A 19,673-nucleotide genomic window follows, 5' to 3' on the forward strand; every position below is an offset into this window, starting at 1 on the left:
TACCGGGGCGAGTCAAGTGAGTGACTCGAACAATAGACGGAAGCTGGCGGTATTCCCAGCAGCGCACCCTAGAAAGAACCTCATAACATCAGACTGATTTTTCTTCCACAACTCTGATACGTACGTGTATGCACCTGCAATGCAAATCACCCCCACCAAATCAAATCATCAAAAATAAATGATCAAAACATAGAATTTAAGATAGAATAACATGATTAAGACGAAGCGACAACAAATTGATCAGTAAAATGCAATTGCAACTGAGAAAATTAGGTTTTGCAAAATGCACCCATTGTTGCTGCTGCGGTGGCGGAAGCAGAGGCAGGATTTGGAGTGTAGCGACCCGACCCGGATCCACTACCTAATCAGAGTTAAGAGCATAATTAAGCATGCATTAAATAAATCGTTGCGGAAGACTTAAATACAAGCAGACCGGCAGAATACAACCGGCTAACAAACTCGATTTATACAACCCAATCGAATTACATAGATAAAAACCTACAGCTAAATACTGCTGTCTTCAAGGTCGCTGGCTCCTCCAGGCTCGTGGTGCTCAAACCTGCACCTACATCTGCCCCGTCGAATAGGGTATCCAGATACACAGAAAATACAGAACGTGAGCTCTAAGCTCAATACAAAAGCATGGATAAACATAAAAATATGATGCATGCAAATGAAAGAGTATCCATATCTAGGATAACTGTATACAACTGCTCAGACTGGCGCCTAGGATATAAGCTCGTCACATCGGGGTAGCTAACCACTGTGTGCGACCACTCATTCCCGAATCACGGACGCGGACCACGGAGTCCTCGGGGTATTAGTACCTAAGGGTACTCGATATCAAACGTCCTAACAGGGCTGAGCAACCCTAACTGGCTCATCTCGAAAGATATACAGATGTTCAGGCACAATATGATATGCACATGCCGCATAACAATAATAACATGCAAACACATAAATGCAACATATAAGCATGCATATCCACTGGCAATCTCAGTCAGTACTTACGTACCTTTCTAAGGCAGTCCTAGTAGTCCCACTCTAGGTTCCAAGCCTATCATCAAGTCTACAATGCAAATACCCATGCATCATTCAATAAGCGCTAAAAGCCTTAACTAAGCTATTGCATACTCCTAAATAATTTAAGGAGACCATAGCTATACCTGCGTCCGTCGTTAGCCCACTGATGGCGAATATCCCCCAACTAAGGGTGTAACGCCCCATTTTTATCTTAAATGAGTTTATTTGAGTTAATCGGAGATTACAGAGTTCACGAGCCGACTCGATTTTTATCAGGGTCCTTTTTTGCAAAAATTGGATTTTTCAGGGACTAAAATGCAAATTGTGGATTTTATATATTATCTACTCTTAGAAATTGGTTGACAAAGTCTTCTTCATCCCCTCCAAGCCGTCTCCCTCCATTCTCACGCCTCCAAGCTTTTCCAAGCTTTGGGATTCCAGTCCGAGCACGATCCGGCCGTTGGAATTTATTTCTGAAGGCAGTTTAGCGATCACTGCAGCGAGAGCTCCGTTATATCGTAAGTTTTTCTACGATCGGATACATTCTAGTTTTTGGATGTTGTTAGAATCGTTTGAGATTCGAGTATGTTGTTCTCTACAGAGTTCTGATCGTTTATTATCTGTCGGTTTTGAATTAGAGCGACGTTCGGATTTGTTATGATTTTTGGAAGCCATTTTCGAAAATGTGGATTTTGAGATTGATGGGTTTGCTTTGTTTTGGTTGTCTTAGAATTTTTATGAGGTTATATCGCTATTGAACTGCTGTCTGCGTTGTCGGTTTGTTCAGTTATAGCCGTTATGCCGTCGGTTTGAGTTTTGGAGAGTTGAACCGTTTTTGAAGTTGTTGAACTTGGATTGTAAGTCGATCATGGTAATTGATCTTTGATTGTATCTGAACAGATTCGTTTGGAGTTGTCAAGCCCTGTGTTAGCAGCATTTGGTCGTCGAGAATTGGACGAAGAACGGTAAAGAGATTACCTTGAACCGTTGCCTTTGTTGTGGATTGTTTAGTTGTTGATTAAACCTTTTGTTGTAGCTTATCCAGAGTTGGAACTACTGCATTGAAAGGTAAAAGCAGTCATCGTAGCGGGATAGCATACTCGGGACTGTTGGTTCTCGAGTTTCCCCTTTTTAAATCACATATTGCATCGATACTTGTTCTAGCATGTGGAACTTGTATTTGTTGATTGATTGAGTTTTTTGTTATGTGGCTTATGTTTATGTTTCTGTTATGCATTCATCTTGAGCCTACTTTGATTTCAGCGGGCAGAACCGCCCTTTTTGTTAGACGTTTGGGAACTATGATTGAGTGGCCTAGGTTGTAGTATTTCGCCTAGTGCTAGCATACTCATTATGATTACTCAAAGTCTAGAGGAGTGGGATACGTGGCACCACCTCGATTGGGAGAGTCGGTGAGTCATTACGTGATCTCATCCTTGGGATCCCAAAAGCAGAGCAATACTCCCGTGTTTATCAGAATCGATATCCCGGTTTTAAAGACATGCATATCATTAATTTCGACTTGAATATGTGGTTTGATAGCATGTTGTATATTCATTACTTGATATGTTGCTTTTACTGGGATTATCATTCTCACCGGTTACCCGACTGTTGCTTTGTTTTGTATGTGTACTTGGCAACAGGAAGGGCAGGATCAAGTCAGCATAGACCTGGTTAGCGTACAGAGCAAGAGATAGAAGTGAGACTCGTTTAGAAGTCGAATCAGCATGTCAACCTAGTTATGTTTTACGATCATGTTTAGTCATTCGAACTTCTCGTATATGTTTTGTAAGCAAGAAACGATGTAGGTGCTATTGAATTGAATGTTGCTCTTCCCTAAACCTTTCTTGTATTGTTATTGGAATGTCAAATACTCTTAATGCAAGTGTTTAGGTTTTGTTTGAGTTTATTACAGTGCCTTAACTTTTCTGGGCGAGGGGACGGCGCGGGCGCGCGGCCTCTTTGCGAGGTATGAGCGCTGGCGCGCTGATGTCAGCGCGGGCGCGCGAGCCTCCTTTTAAAAAAAAAAAAAATATTTATTGGGTTCTTGATTTCTTATCTCTTGTTGTCTGATATTAGTTGTTTAGAAACGAGGTCTCACATTAAGTGGTATCAGAGCCTTAAGATTCTTGGTCGAACTAGAGTGAGCGGGTAGATCGAGTCTGCGTGTATTGACTCCTCGCATGTGTTTGAATTATATTAACTGTGTACTTAATTCCATGCGAGCATGCTTTATTATTGAGAATTATTGAATTACATGGTTATGTGATTTAATTTATAAAGCATGATCTACTTGAGATATAACTGTTTCTGTTACCGACTGGTATCCGGTATTCCAAGCGGTTGTAAGGGCACTGATTGTAGCGATTGAGATATCTCGTGTCCTAACCTTTGATTATCAGATGGGTCCTCGTCGAGTGATAAACAGAAACACACCACCAGTTATCCCTGCGACTGAGCAAGCTAGCACTGAGGTTGATCAGTTGGATGCTTCAGCGACTCCTATGGAAACCTTGCTAAAGAGGTTTCAGTCGTTCAATCCGCCATTGTTGATGGGTTCAGAAAATCCAGTTGACTGTGAGAGTTGGTTGGATGATATGGATCAGTTGTTTGATTCCATTGACTACACAGATGACCGCCGAATCAGGTTAGTAATTCATCAGCTGCGTGGTGGTGCTAAGAGCTGGTGGATCATGACAAAGAAAGCATTTGAGAGTAGAGGTACAGAGGTTACTTGGACTCTTTTTAAATTTGAGTTTTATAAGCGGTTTTTCCCTATCTCGTATCGTAAGGATAAGGGAGCAGAGTTTGCAAATCTGAGGCAAGGAAATCTGAACATTGAAGAGTACGTGGCTAAGTTCGATAGTCTGTTGCGTTTTGCACCGCTAATTGCCGAAGATGAAGAAGTTAAGGCAGATTAGTTCATCAACGGGTTGAACCCCGATGTCTTCACGTTGGTTAACACCAACAGGTCTAGCAACTTTGCGGATGCCATGAATTACGCAAAGGGAGCAGAAGCAGGCTTGTGGAGGCAAAGAGGTAATCAGGGGGCACCTCAGCAGCAGAGGCAGTATCAGAACCAACCATCTCAGTACCAGAATCAGCCACCTCAACATCAGAACCAGCAGCAGAGGTATGAAGGTGGAAGCAGTGGGGGAAACAGAAAGGATCAGTACAAGGCAAGAGGTAAACAGTTCAAGAGACAGGGGAACAGTTCGTCCAGTTCCAGTGGTTCGAAGAAATTCGGTTCAGGACCGAGTTCTGGGTCATCATCCTTGTACTGCAGCAAGTGTGGAAGAAGACACTCACCGGATCAGTGTGTGGGAGTCTTCGGTAATTGTAACACATGTCAGCAACCGGGACACTTCTCTAAAGTGTGCCCTCAACGTAATAGAGATAGAGCTCAGAGTGGGAGTTCATCTAGACCTGCAGCTCAGCCGGAGAGGCAGTCGTCGGCAGTGCACTCTTTCCAACCCCAGAAACAGCAGAACAGACAGGGAGGTAGCTCTAGTGCAAATCAGCCTCCGAGACAGCAAGCACGAGTCTTTGCATTGACAGAGGATCAGGCTCAGGCAGCACCTGACGATGTCATAGCAGGTAACTGTTTGATTTTCGGTCATTCTGCTCATGTCTTGATAGATACAGGTGCTTCCCATTCCTTTATCTCTGAGAAATATGTGTTATTGCATGCTTTGCCAACTGAATTGTTGCCTACAGTAGTAGCTCTTACTTCACCTTTGGGTGGAGGAATTGTTTATGTCCGACTAGTCAGGAACTGTGAACTTTGTTTCGAGGGGAATTTGTTAAAATTCGACTGTATTGTGATTGGGTTGTCAGATTTTGATTCTATTGTCGGTATAGATGCTTTGACCAAGTACAGGGCAACAATTGATTGTTTTCTGAAAGTTGTCAGGTTCAGACCTGAAATGGCAGACGAGTGAAAATTCTTTGGTAAGGGTTCTCGATCTAGAATTCCTTTGGTTTCAGTGTTATCTATGACTCGTTTGTTACAGAGAGGTGCAGAAGGATTTTTGGTTTATGCGGTTGATGTACTGAAATCTAGCCCAGCTTTGGTGGACTTACCAATGGTTAGAGATTTTGCTGATGTGTTTCCGGAAGATTTTCCTGGATTGCCACCCATTCGAGAGGTTGAATTCAGCATTGACTTAGTGCCAGGTACTCAACCTATTTCAAAAGCTCCTTATCGTATGGCACTTGTTGAATTGAGAGAGTTGAAGGAGCAGCTTGAGGATTTAATTTCCAAGGGATACATCAGACCTAGTGTGTCGCCTTGGGGTGCTCCTGTTCTATTCGTTTGGAAGAAGGATGGTTCTATGCGGCTCTGTATCAACTACCGTCAATTGAATCAGGCTACAGTTAAGAACAGGTATCCGTTACCCTGAATAGATGACTTGTTTGATCAACTGCAGGGTTCTTCTGTCTACTCTAAGATTGATCTGAGGTCAGGTTATCATCAGTTGAGAGTGCGAGAGGAAGACGTTCCTAAGACCGCATTCAGAACGAGGTATGGTCATTTTGAGTTTATAGTCATGCCGTTCGGTTTGACTAACGCTCCAGCGGTTTTTATGGGTTTGATGAACCGTATCTTTCAGCATTATTTAGATGAGTTCGTCATTATTTTCATCGATGATATTCTTATCTACTCGAAGAACCGTACTGACCATGCAGAGCACTTGAGGACCGTACTCCAGATTTTACGAGTTGAGCAGTTGTTTGCCAAGCTGTCTAAGTGTGAATTCTGGTTAGATCGAGTTGTCTTTCTCGGTCATATTATTTCTGAAGATGGGATTTCTGTCGATCCCAGCAAGATTGAAGCGGTTATGAATTGGCCTAGACCTACTTCAGTATCGGAGATCCGAAGCTTCATGGGTTTAGCTGGTTATTACCGTCGTTTCATCGAGGGTTTCTCGTCTATTGCCAAGCCTATTACCCAGCTGACTCAGAAGAATGCGCCTTTTGTCTGGACTGTAGATTGTGAGGCTAGCTTTGTTGATCTGAAGAGGAGACTGACCAGTGCTCCAATTCTTTCTATTCCGAAGGGTACTGGAGGTTTCACAGTCTATTGTGATGCTTCTAACCGAGGCTTGGGTTGTGTTCTTATGCAGCATAAGCATGTGATAGCGTATGCATCGAGGCAGCTGAAACCGCACGAGACTCGTTATCCGGTTCATGACCTTGAACTAGCTGCGATCGTCTTTGCTCTGAAGATCTGGCGTCACTATCTTTATGGTGAGTCCTTCGAGATCTTTTCTGATCATAAGAGTCTTAAGTACTTGTTTTCTCAGGCAGAACTGAATATGAGACAGAGAAGATGGTTAGATCTATTGAAGGATTTCGATTGTGAAATCAAGTATTATCCGGGGAAGTCGAATGCAGTTGCAGATGCCTTGAGCTGAAAGCTATGTTCTTTATCTCTTACTACTATTGGTGTTTCTCAGTTGATCGATGATTGTTGCACTTCTGGTTTAGAGTTTGAAACAGATATGGAGACTATCAGAGTGTTTGCTATTCAAGCCGAACCGGAGTTGTTTGTTGCAATCAGAGAAGCTCAGAAGTCTGAGCCGAGCATTCAGGTTTCAGTAGAGAAATTCAGATCTGGGCATCAGTCTGAATTCCAGGTTAGAGATGATGTACTATATGTGAATAACCGTATTGTTGTGCCTGATATTTCGGATTTGAGGCAGCGAATTCTTCGAGAGGCTCATTGCAGTCGGTTTAGTATTCATCCTGGAGGTCGTAAGATGTACAACGATCTGAAGATTCAGTTTTGGTGGAAGAGAATGAAGAGCGACGTAGCGAGGTTTGTATCTCGGTGTTTGAATTGTCAGCAGGTGAAAGCAGAACGGAAGCGACCAGGAGGTCTGTTGCGCAGTCTATCTGTTCCTGAATGGAAGTGGGATCACATTTCCATGGATTTCGTCACGAAGCTACCACGATCCGTTCGAGGATGCGATGCCATTTGGGTAGTGATCGACCGATTGACGAAGTCTGCGTGTTTTATTCCATACAGAATGACGTATCGTCATGATCAGATGGCTGAGTTGTATGTTAGCAATGTTGTGATACTGCATGGTGTGCCGAAGTCGATCGTTTCAGACAGAGATCCTAGATTCACTTCTCACTTCTGGCACAGTCTTCAGGGGGCACTTGGTACTCGATTGCACCTGAGTACAGCTTATCATCCTCAGACCGATGGACAGTCAGAGCGGACTATCCAGACGTTAGAGGATATGCTGCGAGCGGTAGTGCTAGACTTTGGCACTAGTTGGCAGGATTCTTTGCCTCTTGTCGAGTTTTCTTACAACAACAGCTTCCAAGCGAGTATCGGTATGATTCGGTAAGAAGTGCCGATCTCCGTTTTTTTGGGATGATTTATCCGAGTCACTAGATTTGGGACTGGAGATGCTTAGAGATATGGCAGAGCAGGTTAAGATCATTCAGACCAGAATGAAGTCAGCTCAAGATAGACAGGCAAAATATGCGAATGTCAGGCATAGACCTCTGAGTTTTGATCAGGGAGACCGAGTCTTTCTGAAGATTTCAACTTTCAGAGGCACTGTCAGATTCGGTAAAAGAGGAAGTTATCTCCGAGATTCATCGGGCCGTACGAGATTCTCGAGAAGATAGGCGATCTTGCCTACAGACTTGCACTTCCTCCGTCTTTATCTGGTATTCATGACGTTTTTCACGTCTCTATGCTGCGAAAGTATCAATCAGATATTTCTCATATCCTTCAGCCTGACGAAGCCGAGTTAGACGAGACTCTGAGCTACTTTGAGCGACCGATTCAGATCCTTGATCGGAAGGAGAAACAACTCAGAACCAAGTCGATCCAGGTTAGTGAAAGTGCAGTGGAGCCGTCACGGAATCGAGGAAGCGACTTGGGAGACAGAATCTGACTTGAGACAGCGTTTTCCAGAGTTATTCAGTTGACGTGAGTTCTTCTTACTGTCTTTAGTTCTTTATTCTAGCTTATGAGTTGTGGTCCTTATTGATTTCGAGGACGAAATCTCTTCTTAGTGGGGGAGAATTGTAATGCCCCATTTTTATCTTAAATGAGTTTATTTGAGTTAATCGGAGATTACAGAGTTCACGAGCCGACTCGATTTTGATCAGGGTCCTTTTTGCAAAAATTGGATTTTTCAGGGACTAAAATGTAAATTGTGGATTTTATATATTATCTACTCTTAGAAATTGGTTGACAAAGTCTTCTTCATCCCCTCCAAGCCGTCTCCCTCCATTCTCACGCCTCCAAGCTTTTCCAAGCTTTGGGATTCCAGTCCGAGCACGATCCGGCCGTTGGAATTTATTTCTGAAGGCAGTTTAGCGATCACTACAGCGAGAGCTCCGTTATATCGTAAGTTTTTCTACGATCGGATACATTCAAGTTTTTGGATGTTGTTAGAATCGTTTGAGATTCGAGTATGTTGTTCTCTACAGAGTTCTGATCGTTTATTATCTGTCGGTTTTGAATTAGAGCGACGTTCGGATTTGTTATGATTTTTGGAAGCCATTTTCGAAAATGTGGATTTTGAGATTGATGGGTTTGCTTTGTTTTGGTTGTCTTAGAATTTTTATGAGGTTATATCGCTATTGAACTGCTGTCTGCGTTGTCGGTTTGTTCAGTTATAGCCGTTATGCCGTCGGTTTGAGTTTTGGAGAGTTGAACCGTTTTTGAAGTTGTTGAACTTGGATTGTAAGTCGATCATGGTAATTGATCTTTGATTGTATCTGAACAGATTCGTTTGGAGTTGTCAAGCCCTGTGTTAGCAGCATTTGGTCGTCGAGAATTGGACGAAGAACGGTAAAGAGATTACCTTGAACCGTTGCCTTTGTTGTGGATTGTTTAGTTGTTGATTAAACCTTTTGTTGTAGCTTATCCAGAGTTGGAACTGCTGCATTGAAAGGTAAAAACAGTCATCGTAGTGGGATAGCATACTCGGGACTATTGGTTCTCGAGTTTCCCCTTTTTAAATCACATATTGCATCGATACTTGTTCTAGCATGTGGAACTTGTATTTGTTGATTGATTGAGTTTTTGTTATATGGCTCATGTTTATGTTTTTGTTATGAATTCATCTTGAGCCTACTTTGATTTCAGCGGGCAGAACCGCCCTTTTTGTTAGACGTTTGGGAACTATGATTGAGTGGCCTAGGTTGTAGTATTTTGCCTAGTGCTAGCATACTCATTATGGTTGCTCAAAGTCTAGAGGAGTGGGATACGTGGCACCACCTCGATTGGGAGAGTCGGTGAGTCGTTACGTGATCTCATCCTCGGGATCCCAAAAGCAGAGCAATACTCCCGTGTTTATCAGAATCGATATCCCGGTTTTAAAGACATGCATATCATTAATTTCGACTTGAATATGTGGTTTGATAGCATGTTATATATTCATTACTTGATATGTTGCTTTTACTGGGATTATCATTCTCACCGGTTACCCGACTGCTGCTTTGTTTTGTATGTGTACTTGGCAACAGGAAGGGCAGGATCAAGTCAGCATAGACCTGGTTAGCGTCCAGAGCAAGAGATAGAAGTGAGACTCGTTTAGAAGTCGAATCAGCATGTCAACCTAGTTATGTTTTACGATCATGTTTAGTCATTCGAACTTCTCGTATATGTTTTGTAAGCAAGAAACGATGTAGGTGCTATTGAATTGAATGTTGCTCTTCCCTAAACCTTTCTTGTATTGTTATTGGAATGTCAAATACTCTTAATGCAAGTGTTTAGGTTTTGTTTGAGTTTATTACAGTGCCTTAACTTTTCTGGGCGAGGGGACGGCGCGGGCGCGCGGTTGTTGGCGTGGGCGGGCGAGCCTCCTTTTAAAAAAAAAAAAAAAATTTATTGGGTTCTTGATTTCTTATCGCTTGTTGTCTGATATTAGTTGTTTAGAAACGAGGTCTCACAAAGGGCACACCCCTGCTGCAGCTCCACAGCCTCGAGCACTACTCCGCTACACGAGCGCTGCTCCGCTACTCAAGCATTGCTCCGCTACTATGTTAGATACTGTCTGACTATACTAAAATATATTCCCTACTTCAACTCTAAAATAAGAGTACCCAAAGCCCTAAAATAGAGCTACTAGGCGAAGGAGAGGAACTCAAAATTGGCAAGAAATGAGGAGCTCGGACCTCATATTTATAGGCATCGATCGGAAGCTCCGTTCCTCGATCGGAAGCTCCAAACGTGTAGATCGGAAGCTCCGTTCCCCCGATCAGAAGCTCCGTTCGCTACGTGTCAATTCGGTCCACATGCAACCACATACCTATCACCGACAGCCATCGGAAGCTCCGATCCAGATCGGACGTTCCGATCTCCCTGCTTCCGATGTGGTTCCGAACTCACCAAGATCGGAAGTTCCGATCCTGGATCGGTGGTTCCGATCCCACTCGAATCTTGGGACCCTCCAAACTATTTTCGAGTGTTCTGGATCCATTTCTGGACTCAGTTAACCCTTCTGGAATTTCCTTAATCATGTTTTACTTAATCCAAACATAATTACACGATTAAATACTTATTAATCGTTAATTCTGGATACGGGCTACTACATTCTCCCCCACTTAAGATATTTCGTCCTCGAAATCAGATCTTAAGTACCGCATGAAAACAACTCAGGATGTTCTGAACACATCCTGCTCTCAAGTTCCCAAATAGCTTCCTCAGTACGTCAATGTCATCATTGAACTATCAATCAGAGGAATAACTTTATTACGCAAGACCTTATCCTTATGATCCAGGATACGAGTAGGTCTTTCCACGTAAATCAAATCAGTATCCTCTTGAATCTCAGACCGCTGCAGAATATGAGACTGATCCACCACATATCGTCGCAACAGAGATACGTGAAATACGTCGTGAATACTGGGAAAATAAGGTAGCAAAGCTAGCCGATAATCCAAATTGCCAATGCTCTCGAACGAACCATAAACCTAGGAGATAACTTGCCCTTAAGGCCAAATCTAAGAATCCTGCAGAAAGGTGACATTCTCAGAGTTACTTTCTCCCCCAGCATCAAGCTGCAAAGGCTCACGCTTAGTATCTGGCATAGCTGTCCCGACGATCCTGTGCACTCTTAATCCATTTCTTGGTCTGATCAACTATGTCTGCTAACTGCTGGACTAACTCCAGTCCTTCAGTCTATCTCTCCCCCACTTCTCCCATAGAAGGGTGGAGTATGACAATGCTAACTACTATGATAGCTGTTTGTTGTACGCGAACTCAATCAATGGCAACTGATCCTGCCAGACTGAACCAAAATCTATAACACATGCTCGCAGCATATCCTTCAAAGTAAGGATTGTGCGCTCTGACTGACCATCTGTCTCCGGATGATATGTATTACTCAAACTGAGAGTAATTCCCATTACACGTCGAACCCTCCCCCAAAATCTGGAAGTAAACCTGGGGCCTCGATCACTGATAATGCTCATAGGCACTCCATGAAGTCGATCGATCTCCTGAATACATAACCGAGTCAAAACGATCCACATTGTACTCTCGGCTACAGAAAAATGAAATGCGCTGACTTGGTGAGTCGGTCCACCACAACCCAGATAGCATCACAATTCCTCGAGGATACCGGAAAATGGGTCACAAAATTCCATCGTGATAACTCCCATTTCCCACTCAGGAATAGGCAGACTGTGAAGCAAACCTCCAGGTCGTCGGTGCTCTGCCTTGACCTGCTGACACACCAAATATCTCGAGACAAGTTGATAAACATAGCGTTTCATTCCCTTTCATCCGAACCGAGTACGTAGATCTTTGCACAACCTGTTGCTTCCCCGGATGAATACTTAATTTAGCGTGATGCGCCTCCAAAGAACAAATCTCAAGAAATCCACTGGAAGCACCCAAACTAATCATTCCGATTAACAGTCTTTAAAATTTGTCCACTGACAATCCTTGGACAATCACTGAATCCTATTTCCCATGCTGAATCAATCATTGCTAAAACCAAGCAATGCTCAAATCAAAATCCGCCCATGGTAATCTCAGCAACGCTGTCAATGAACTACGATCACAAGAGCCACCCTATGACCACTTTCGTGATCCATAGAATCCAAAAGTCCAGATCTTCGCATTCCGAAAGATCCTTAGCGATGAAGAATCCCCTAAATACACTTGAATCGCTATATCAAGCATACAATACTTAAAGTACTATTTCCAGCACTTGTTGATTCACTACATCCCAATCAACACCGATTGGAACAATATGATCGATCAAGTCAATCTACTGTAGCTCTCGATCTTCCTGACAATATCGACCTTAGTCAGACGATCACAGATCAATGAACTCTCATGGATGATCAATATCGATGATCTCCCTGCCACACGTCCGCAGATCCCAAATACTTGGAATCAAAAGAATCACAGCTGATTCAACCACTCATCTTTGTCAGAGTCAGACAATAACCACGAGTAATCACTAGTGCCGAGCCGGCATCCGTCTAGACATACTAACCACTGTCTATACTCGTTCAAGATTATCATAAGGACTTGTTCAACTCAAATCACAATACAAGTCCGAAAGATTCCAGATAACGCTGAACATGCTCTTGTTAATTATATCTCTCGCTAAGATTGCAACAAATCGAGACTGAGGTAACCTGTCAAAATGTACCACCTGGAAGCACCACCAAGTGTACACTGGAATAAGTCACGCTTTTCTCACGCCTCAAATAGCCATTTACAATCCTTAGCATCAAATATAATCTATCACTGAAGAAAACTATCCTTGCCGAAAAATACTTATCCCTGAGTCAAATGCTCTAGGAAATTCACTAACACAACTCCTGAATAGCCCTTATCACTAGAGCATCCAAACACCGACTAGATCCACTAGTCCAGCAATATTCGATAGGCTAAAACTATCTGCTCAAAGTACGCACTTGTCAAGAAAATCCCTCCAAGACTGGTTTTTATGACAAAAACTACAAACCAATATCTCTGACGACAGTCAGACGATATCTATACCACCGATACCTAACCAGACATCCAATCCAATGTCATACCCCGTCGTGGCTGTTACCAAAACTCTAGACTAAGTAGCCTTCCCACCGCCAAATCCTGAAGCACGAAGGCTTCCAGGCATTCTCCGAAGTACGAAAGACTCCCAAAGTAACACTGGCATAGGGTCGCGCTCCATCATGTCTAGTCTTGGTCATAGTCCACAACTCTCGGCATATACTCGACTTGGTATCCCGATGAAATCCCATCATCATGAAGTCTCAACCTATGAAAGTCAATCAGACTACTGTCCTAAGGAAACAACTTAGAACAAAAACTCAAAATTCCTAACAAGATCAATATTTCCATGCCCCCAGATGAATTACCTCATCAATGGCACTAACCCAGTCAAACGACTAATTAGGTCAGCCCTAGGAAAATACCTAGACTAACCTCATGTCAATCCGTTACCGCTGGCTTACCCAAAATCCATGAGCTATCCTAGTTGATTACCAATCAACTAATTCCAAGCCAAACTTTATAAAATTACTTGCAATCAATCACGAATTGCTGAATAAGTAACACATGTATCATTACTTCAAGTTATGTACAATTTCCTTTATTACAATCCCATGTAATACATACAGTATTCAAAATACAACAAAATGTACATCCAATAACTTGAACTGATACAGCCAAATTCTGATGATTCATTACAACTGAAATACTGTTTACAACTACAACAATACAGTATTTGAAATCATCGTACTAGTCTTCGTTCCTTGAGCATGAAGCTTCCAATCGGCACACGCATCGATACAAGCATACTTCCGTCCAAGTCTCTCTACATGTCCTCCAGCGAAGAACTTCGGAGAAATGGCATGTGTTAGCTAACCAGCTATGCTCTGTGTCAGTGCATATCAGTCGACTTCTTCTGCTCACGATCTACCATCAGCGTTCTTCTTGTAACCAAATCATGCTTTTGAACATGAAGTTTTCCGTATGCCTACCAAAAGCATCGATACAAGCATACCGGCAAAACCATGTTCTGCACGAGTTTACAGACCTTACGTTCGAAACCTGTCATGCCTTAGGCACTCAAGGTATTTCCTGTGAAGGTCTATCTGACAATCTCTCCAGCTACGAGTGGAGAATCTTCAAGGACTGGAACCACATGGATTACTAAACACCATTCGTTCCAAAAATCCTTCAGAGGTATCTGACGCGATATACTCGATCTTTTCTTCCAGTCTTCCCTGGTTGAAATCCATATATTCTTCGATCAATATCCCAATGCATCGAATGATGAACCGTCCACAGCAGTCAGTCTATCTATCGATATGCTACTACTGGTGTTCTCATCACTGCTGCATTCCTTATAGTAAAGACTTATGCCGCAAACCTCGGCAATGAAAAACCAAATCTTCTTTCGCTAGGCCTCAATCAATCCTACAAGGATAATCAAGAAGTCTTATTATTAATTTCCTAAGTCCCTTGCATGCAGTGCTCTGATACCAATAAATGTAGCGACCCGACCCGGATCCACTACCTAATCAGAGTTAAGAGCATAATTAAGCATGCATTAAATAAATCGCTGCGGAAAACTTAAATACAAGCAGATCGGCAGAATACAACCGGCTAACAAACTCGATTTATACAACCCAATCGAATTAATTAGATAAAAACCTACAGCTAAATACTGCTGTCTTCAAGGTCGCTGGCTCCTCCAGGCTCCTGGTGCTCAAACCTACACCTACATCTACCCCGTCGAATAGGGTATCCAGATACACAGAAAATACTGAACGTGAGTTCTAAGCTCAATACGAAAGCACGGATAAACATACAAATATGATGCATGCAAATGACAGGGTATCCATATCTGGGATAACTATATACAACTGCTCAGACTAGCGCCTAGGATATAAGCTCGTCACATCGGGGTAGCTAACCACTGTGTGCGACCACTCATTCCCGAATCATGGATGCGGACCACGGAGTCCTCGGGGTATCAGTACCTAAGGGTACTCGATATTAAACGTCCTAACAGGGCTGAGCAACCCTAACTGGCTCATCTCGAAAGATATACAGATGTTCAGGCACAATATGATATGCACATGCCGCATAACAATAATAACATGCAAACACATAAATGTAACATATAAGCATGCATATCCGCTGGCAATCTCAGTCAGTACTTACGTACCTTTCTAAGGCAGTCCTAGTAGTCCCACTCTAGGTTCCAAGCCTATCATCAAGTATACAATGCAAATACCCATGCATCATTCAATAAGCGCTAAAAGCCTTAACTAAGCTATTGCATACTCCTAAATAATTTAAGGAGACCATAGCTATACCTGCGTCCGTCGTTAGCCCACTGATGGCGACTATCCCGCAACTAGGGGCACATCCCTGCTGCAGCTCCACAGCCTCGAGCACTAATCCGCTACACGAGCGCTGCTCCGCTACTCGAGCACTGCTTCGCTACTATGTCAGACACTGTCTGACTATACTAAAATATATTCCCTACTCCAACTCTAAAATAAGAGTACCCAAAGCCCTAAAATAGAGCTACTAGGCGAAGGAGAGGAACTCGAAATTGGCAAGAAATGAGGAGCTCGGACCTCATATTTATAGGCATCGATCGGAAGCTCCGTTCCTCGATCGGAAGCTCCGAACGTGTAGATCGGAAGCTCCGTTCCCTCGATCAGAAGCTCCGTTCTCTACGTGTCAATTCGGTCCACATGCAACCACACACCTGTCATCGACAGCCATCGGAAGCTCCGATCCTGATCGGACGTTCCGATCTCCCTGCTTCCGATGTGGTTCCGTACTCACCAAGATCGGAAGTTCCGATCCTGGATCGGTGGTTCCGATCCCACTCGAATCTTGGGACCCTCCAAACCATTTTCGAGTGTTTTGGATCCATTTCTGGACTCCGTTAACCCTTCTGGAATTTTCTTAATCATGTTTTACTTAATTCAAACATAATTACACGATTAAATACTTATTAATCGTTAATTCTGAATACGGGCTACTACATGGAGTTAGGGTTTAATAAAAATGTTCTCGAAGAATTACAGTTTCGAATAAAAATCCCTAATAAAAAGGGAATTTTACATAAATCTCATCTCAGCAATCTCTCAAATCTCATTTCTCCAGAAAAATCAAACATGAAAAGCCCAAGGTTCCGCAAACCAGATAAAATCAGAATTCCCAATGCCTAAGAAATAAAAATTCACTTTACGTTCATCTATGCATCGTTATTAAAGAACGAGATCTTACCTTTGTCTAGCTCTAATCGGTAGATTTTTGGTGTCTAGGGCGGCGAATCGACGTCTTGGAGCAGCGGCTAGGGCTAGGGGAGAAAGGAATCGATCGTGGGAAGGGGGTTTGGGAAGGGGAGAAATGATCTATTTATTAAAAATATCTTTGTAGACTACATTACAAAAAAAACTGTAGTTTATTTATTAAAAAAAACGTTCATAGACTACGGTACAAATAACCGTAGTCTATTTATAAAAAAAAACGCTCATAGACCACGGTACAAAATAACCGTAGTCTATTTATTAAAAAAAAGGCTCATAGACTACGGTTTTTAAAAACCGTAGTTGTAGAACACAAACAACAACGTATATTTTTAAAAAACGCCCATTAACTACGTTTTTTTGTAAAAACCGTAGTTAATTGTAAAAATACTACGGTTTTATTAAAAACTGTAGTCTTTCTTGTGTAGTCTATTACCAAATTTCTTGTAGTGGACTTCATCCAAAGTTATTGTTTAATCACTACTATAAAGTAATGCATCACGAAAGTTTTCAAAAGATGGAGGTAGAGAATTTAACAACATCAAAGCCTTGTCTTCATCTTTCAACTTGATCTCAATGTTCTCAAGATCATCCAGGATCTTGATGAATTCATCAATTTGCTATGAAGTTCCCTTATTATCAAAATTTTTTAATGAGTACAACCTTTGTTTCATATACAATCTGTTTGCCAAAGATTTTGTCATGTACAGATTCTCCAACTTGGACCAGATACCAGCAGCTGATGTTTCCTTTTAGATTTCTCTGAGTGTTTTATATCCCAAACAATGAATGATTGCACTCTAAGCCTTCAACATGATCTGAACTGTGTCCTTGTCATCCCTTGTCAAAGCTTCTTCACCTTCCAGGGCTCCAAGAAGTCCTAGTTGAATCAAGATAGCACGCATCTTGATTCTCTACAACCCGAAATCATTACTGCTGGTGAACTTTTCAATATCGAACTTCATGGTTCCCATCTGAATTTGATTTTCCCCTTTCTTGGTTCCCACGGACGGCGCTAATTGTTAGGAAAATCTCCAATAAAACCAGATTGATGCAGCAACAATAAAACCAGTAGATGCAAAGACTTTCTTTGTTAAGAACAATATCAAAACAATATTGAACGATCAATCACCAAAGTGCCAAACACACAACCAATATATCACTATAAAGAGAGACAATAAGATTACGTGGTTTGACCCTTAATTGGTCTACATCCACGGGAAAACAACCACACTTTATTGATAATCATCCAAGAACTATTTATAGATTACAACCAAGAATAAAGCAGCAAAAACAAGTTTCAACTTAAGCTTTCTGATCCTCAAGACCGACTAACAGACTCCAACTAACACACGAACTTCTCTTAATGAATCTCAAAGCCTCGTGTTAAAGTCTTAGTCTGTGGCCCAAGTAAAGTTTATTGCTTAAGCTTGTAAGACACATCCACTTACAATCTCCACCTTGTCTTTCAATGTTGATTATTCTCCATCCCACACCGAGTGGGGTCACTATACCTCTACAACATTGATCAGATTCAAGCACTTCCTAAATTTCTCTTGAGGTATCGGTTTTGTTAGCATATCAGTTGAATTATGTAGTGTAGAGATCTTTACCACTGCCACCTCCCCTTTAGATATGATGTCCCTAACAAAATGGAGTTTTATATCAATGTGTTTGCATCTCTCATGAAAATTTAGGTGCTTTGAGATGTGGATGACACTCTGATTGTCACAATGCACCTCAACTTGTTTTTGTTCAATGTCAAACTCTTTCATTATGCATTTGATCCACATGGCTTCTTTAATACCTTCTGTAAGAGAAATGTATTCGGACTCGGTGTTGGACAGAGCCACCACTGGTTGTTGAATTGCTTTCCAACTCACTTTTGTCCCAAACACCATGAAAAACATTCTAGTCATTGACTTCCTTGTGTCTAAATTTCCACCATAGTCTGAGTCAACATAAACAACAATTGGATGAGTTTGGTTTCCTTGAGCTTTAAACATTAGTCCAAGACTTGAGCTTCCCCTCAAATACCTTAGGATCCATGACCTGGAATTTCCATTAACCTGGATATCACACTGAGGGCAAATTCCTGGTCAGGTCGAGAGCACACCATGTCATACATAATGCTGCCTACTCCATTTGCATAAGGTATGCATTCCATTTCCATCCTCTCTTCTTCTGTTTTAGGAGACTGATCTGATGAGAGTTTTAGGTGTTGTCTAAGAGGTGTACTAGTGGCCTTCTATTGGTGCATATTGAACCTCTGTAGCACATTATTAATGTAAGAGTTTTGGTTTAGAAATAGAATTTTATCCTTTCTATTTCTGATTATATGCATTCCAAGAATCTTCTTAGCTTCCCCTAACTCCTTCATCTCAAATTCTGCTCTAAAAATTTTCTTTAAGAGTATTTAAGTGACTTCTGTTGCTGCTGTCTATAAGCATATCATCAACATATAATAGCAAGAAAGTCCTGACTGATTCACCATCCCTTTGAAAGTATACAAAACTGTCATAAACACTCCTTTCAAAGTGTATGGTTGTCATGAATTCATCAAAGCATTTGTACCATTGTCTTGGGCTTTGCTTTAGGCCATAGAGAGATTTCTTGAGCAAACACACCATGTTCCTGTTCTTTGGTTCAATGAAGCCCTTAGGTTGATCCATGTAGATAGTCTCTTCCAGTTCACCATGAAGGAAAGCAGTGGTGACATCAAGCCGTTCAAGTTCTAAGTCCAGGTGTGCTGTAAGAGCCAACATCAGTCTTATTGTGGTATGTTTTACTACTGGGGAATAGATCTCATGATAATCAATTCCTTAAATTTGTGTAAAACCCTTTGCCACCAAACGTGCCTTGAATCTCACCTTCTTTTGCTTTTGATTTGTCTCCTTCTCTTTGAAGATCCATTTACATTTTATTACCATGTGGTCTTTTGGTCTATCTTTCAATTTCCAAGTATTATTCTTGTCTAGAGCACTGATCTCTTCTATCATTTCTTGTGTCCACTCTCTGCACTGATTAGATGAAACAACCACATTATATGATGTTGGTTCATTGAGCTCCACTTGCTCTGCTATATTAAGTGCATAATAGACTAGATCAGCATGTCCAAATTTCTTTGGTGGATTTATCTGTCTTCTTTCTATGTCCCTGGCCAGCATATAAGTATTTTCTTTTCTTTATAGCTGCTGCTCTGCTATCTTGTCTTGAGATTCTTGTTCCAAGTTGATGTTTTCAACTTCCTTTTGTATTTTCACTTCTGAGTCTTGCTCCACCTCAACTTCAAGTTCTGGTATCCGTGGTTTAATTTCATTTGAGGTTAATGTGGATTGATTCAATTCCATTGTTCCTTCATCAAACACTACATC

General features: G+C 41.8%; 1 protein-coding gene and 1 long non-coding RNA gene across 2 annotated transcripts; one reads left to right on the top strand and one right to left on the bottom strand.

The window, feature by feature from the left end:
• Positions 1-1,355: 1,355 nt before the first annotated feature.
• On the top strand, positions 1,356-2,142 carry LOC140879433 (uncharacterized). Its single transcript, XR_012149417.1, has 3 exons — positions 1,356-1,541; positions 1,924-1,988; positions 2,060-2,142. It is a non-coding gene; the product is annotated as an uncharacterized lncRNA (long non-coding RNA).
• A 14,957-nt stretch (positions 2,143-17,099) lies between these two features.
• LOC140877696 (uncharacterized) lies at positions 17,100-19,466 on the bottom strand. The gene is made up of 4 exons (XM_073281251.1): positions 19,139-19,466; positions 18,927-19,048; positions 18,039-18,380; positions 17,100-17,213 (listed from the first exon to the last, which is right to left on the bottom strand). Exons 1-4 carry the CDS (start codon positions 19,464-19,466, stop codon positions 17,100-17,102), a joined length of 906 nt encoding a protein of 301 aa, XP_073137352.1.
• Positions 19,467-19,673: the final 207 nt, after the last annotated feature.

The sequence above is a fragment of the Henckelia pumila genome, chromosome 2 (assembly GCF_033568475.1).
Source record: "Henckelia pumila isolate YLH828 chromosome 2, ASM3356847v2, whole genome shotgun sequence".
In the NCBI taxonomy this organism is placed as follows: Eukaryota; Viridiplantae; Streptophyta; class Magnoliopsida; order Lamiales; family Gesneriaceae; genus Henckelia; species Henckelia pumila.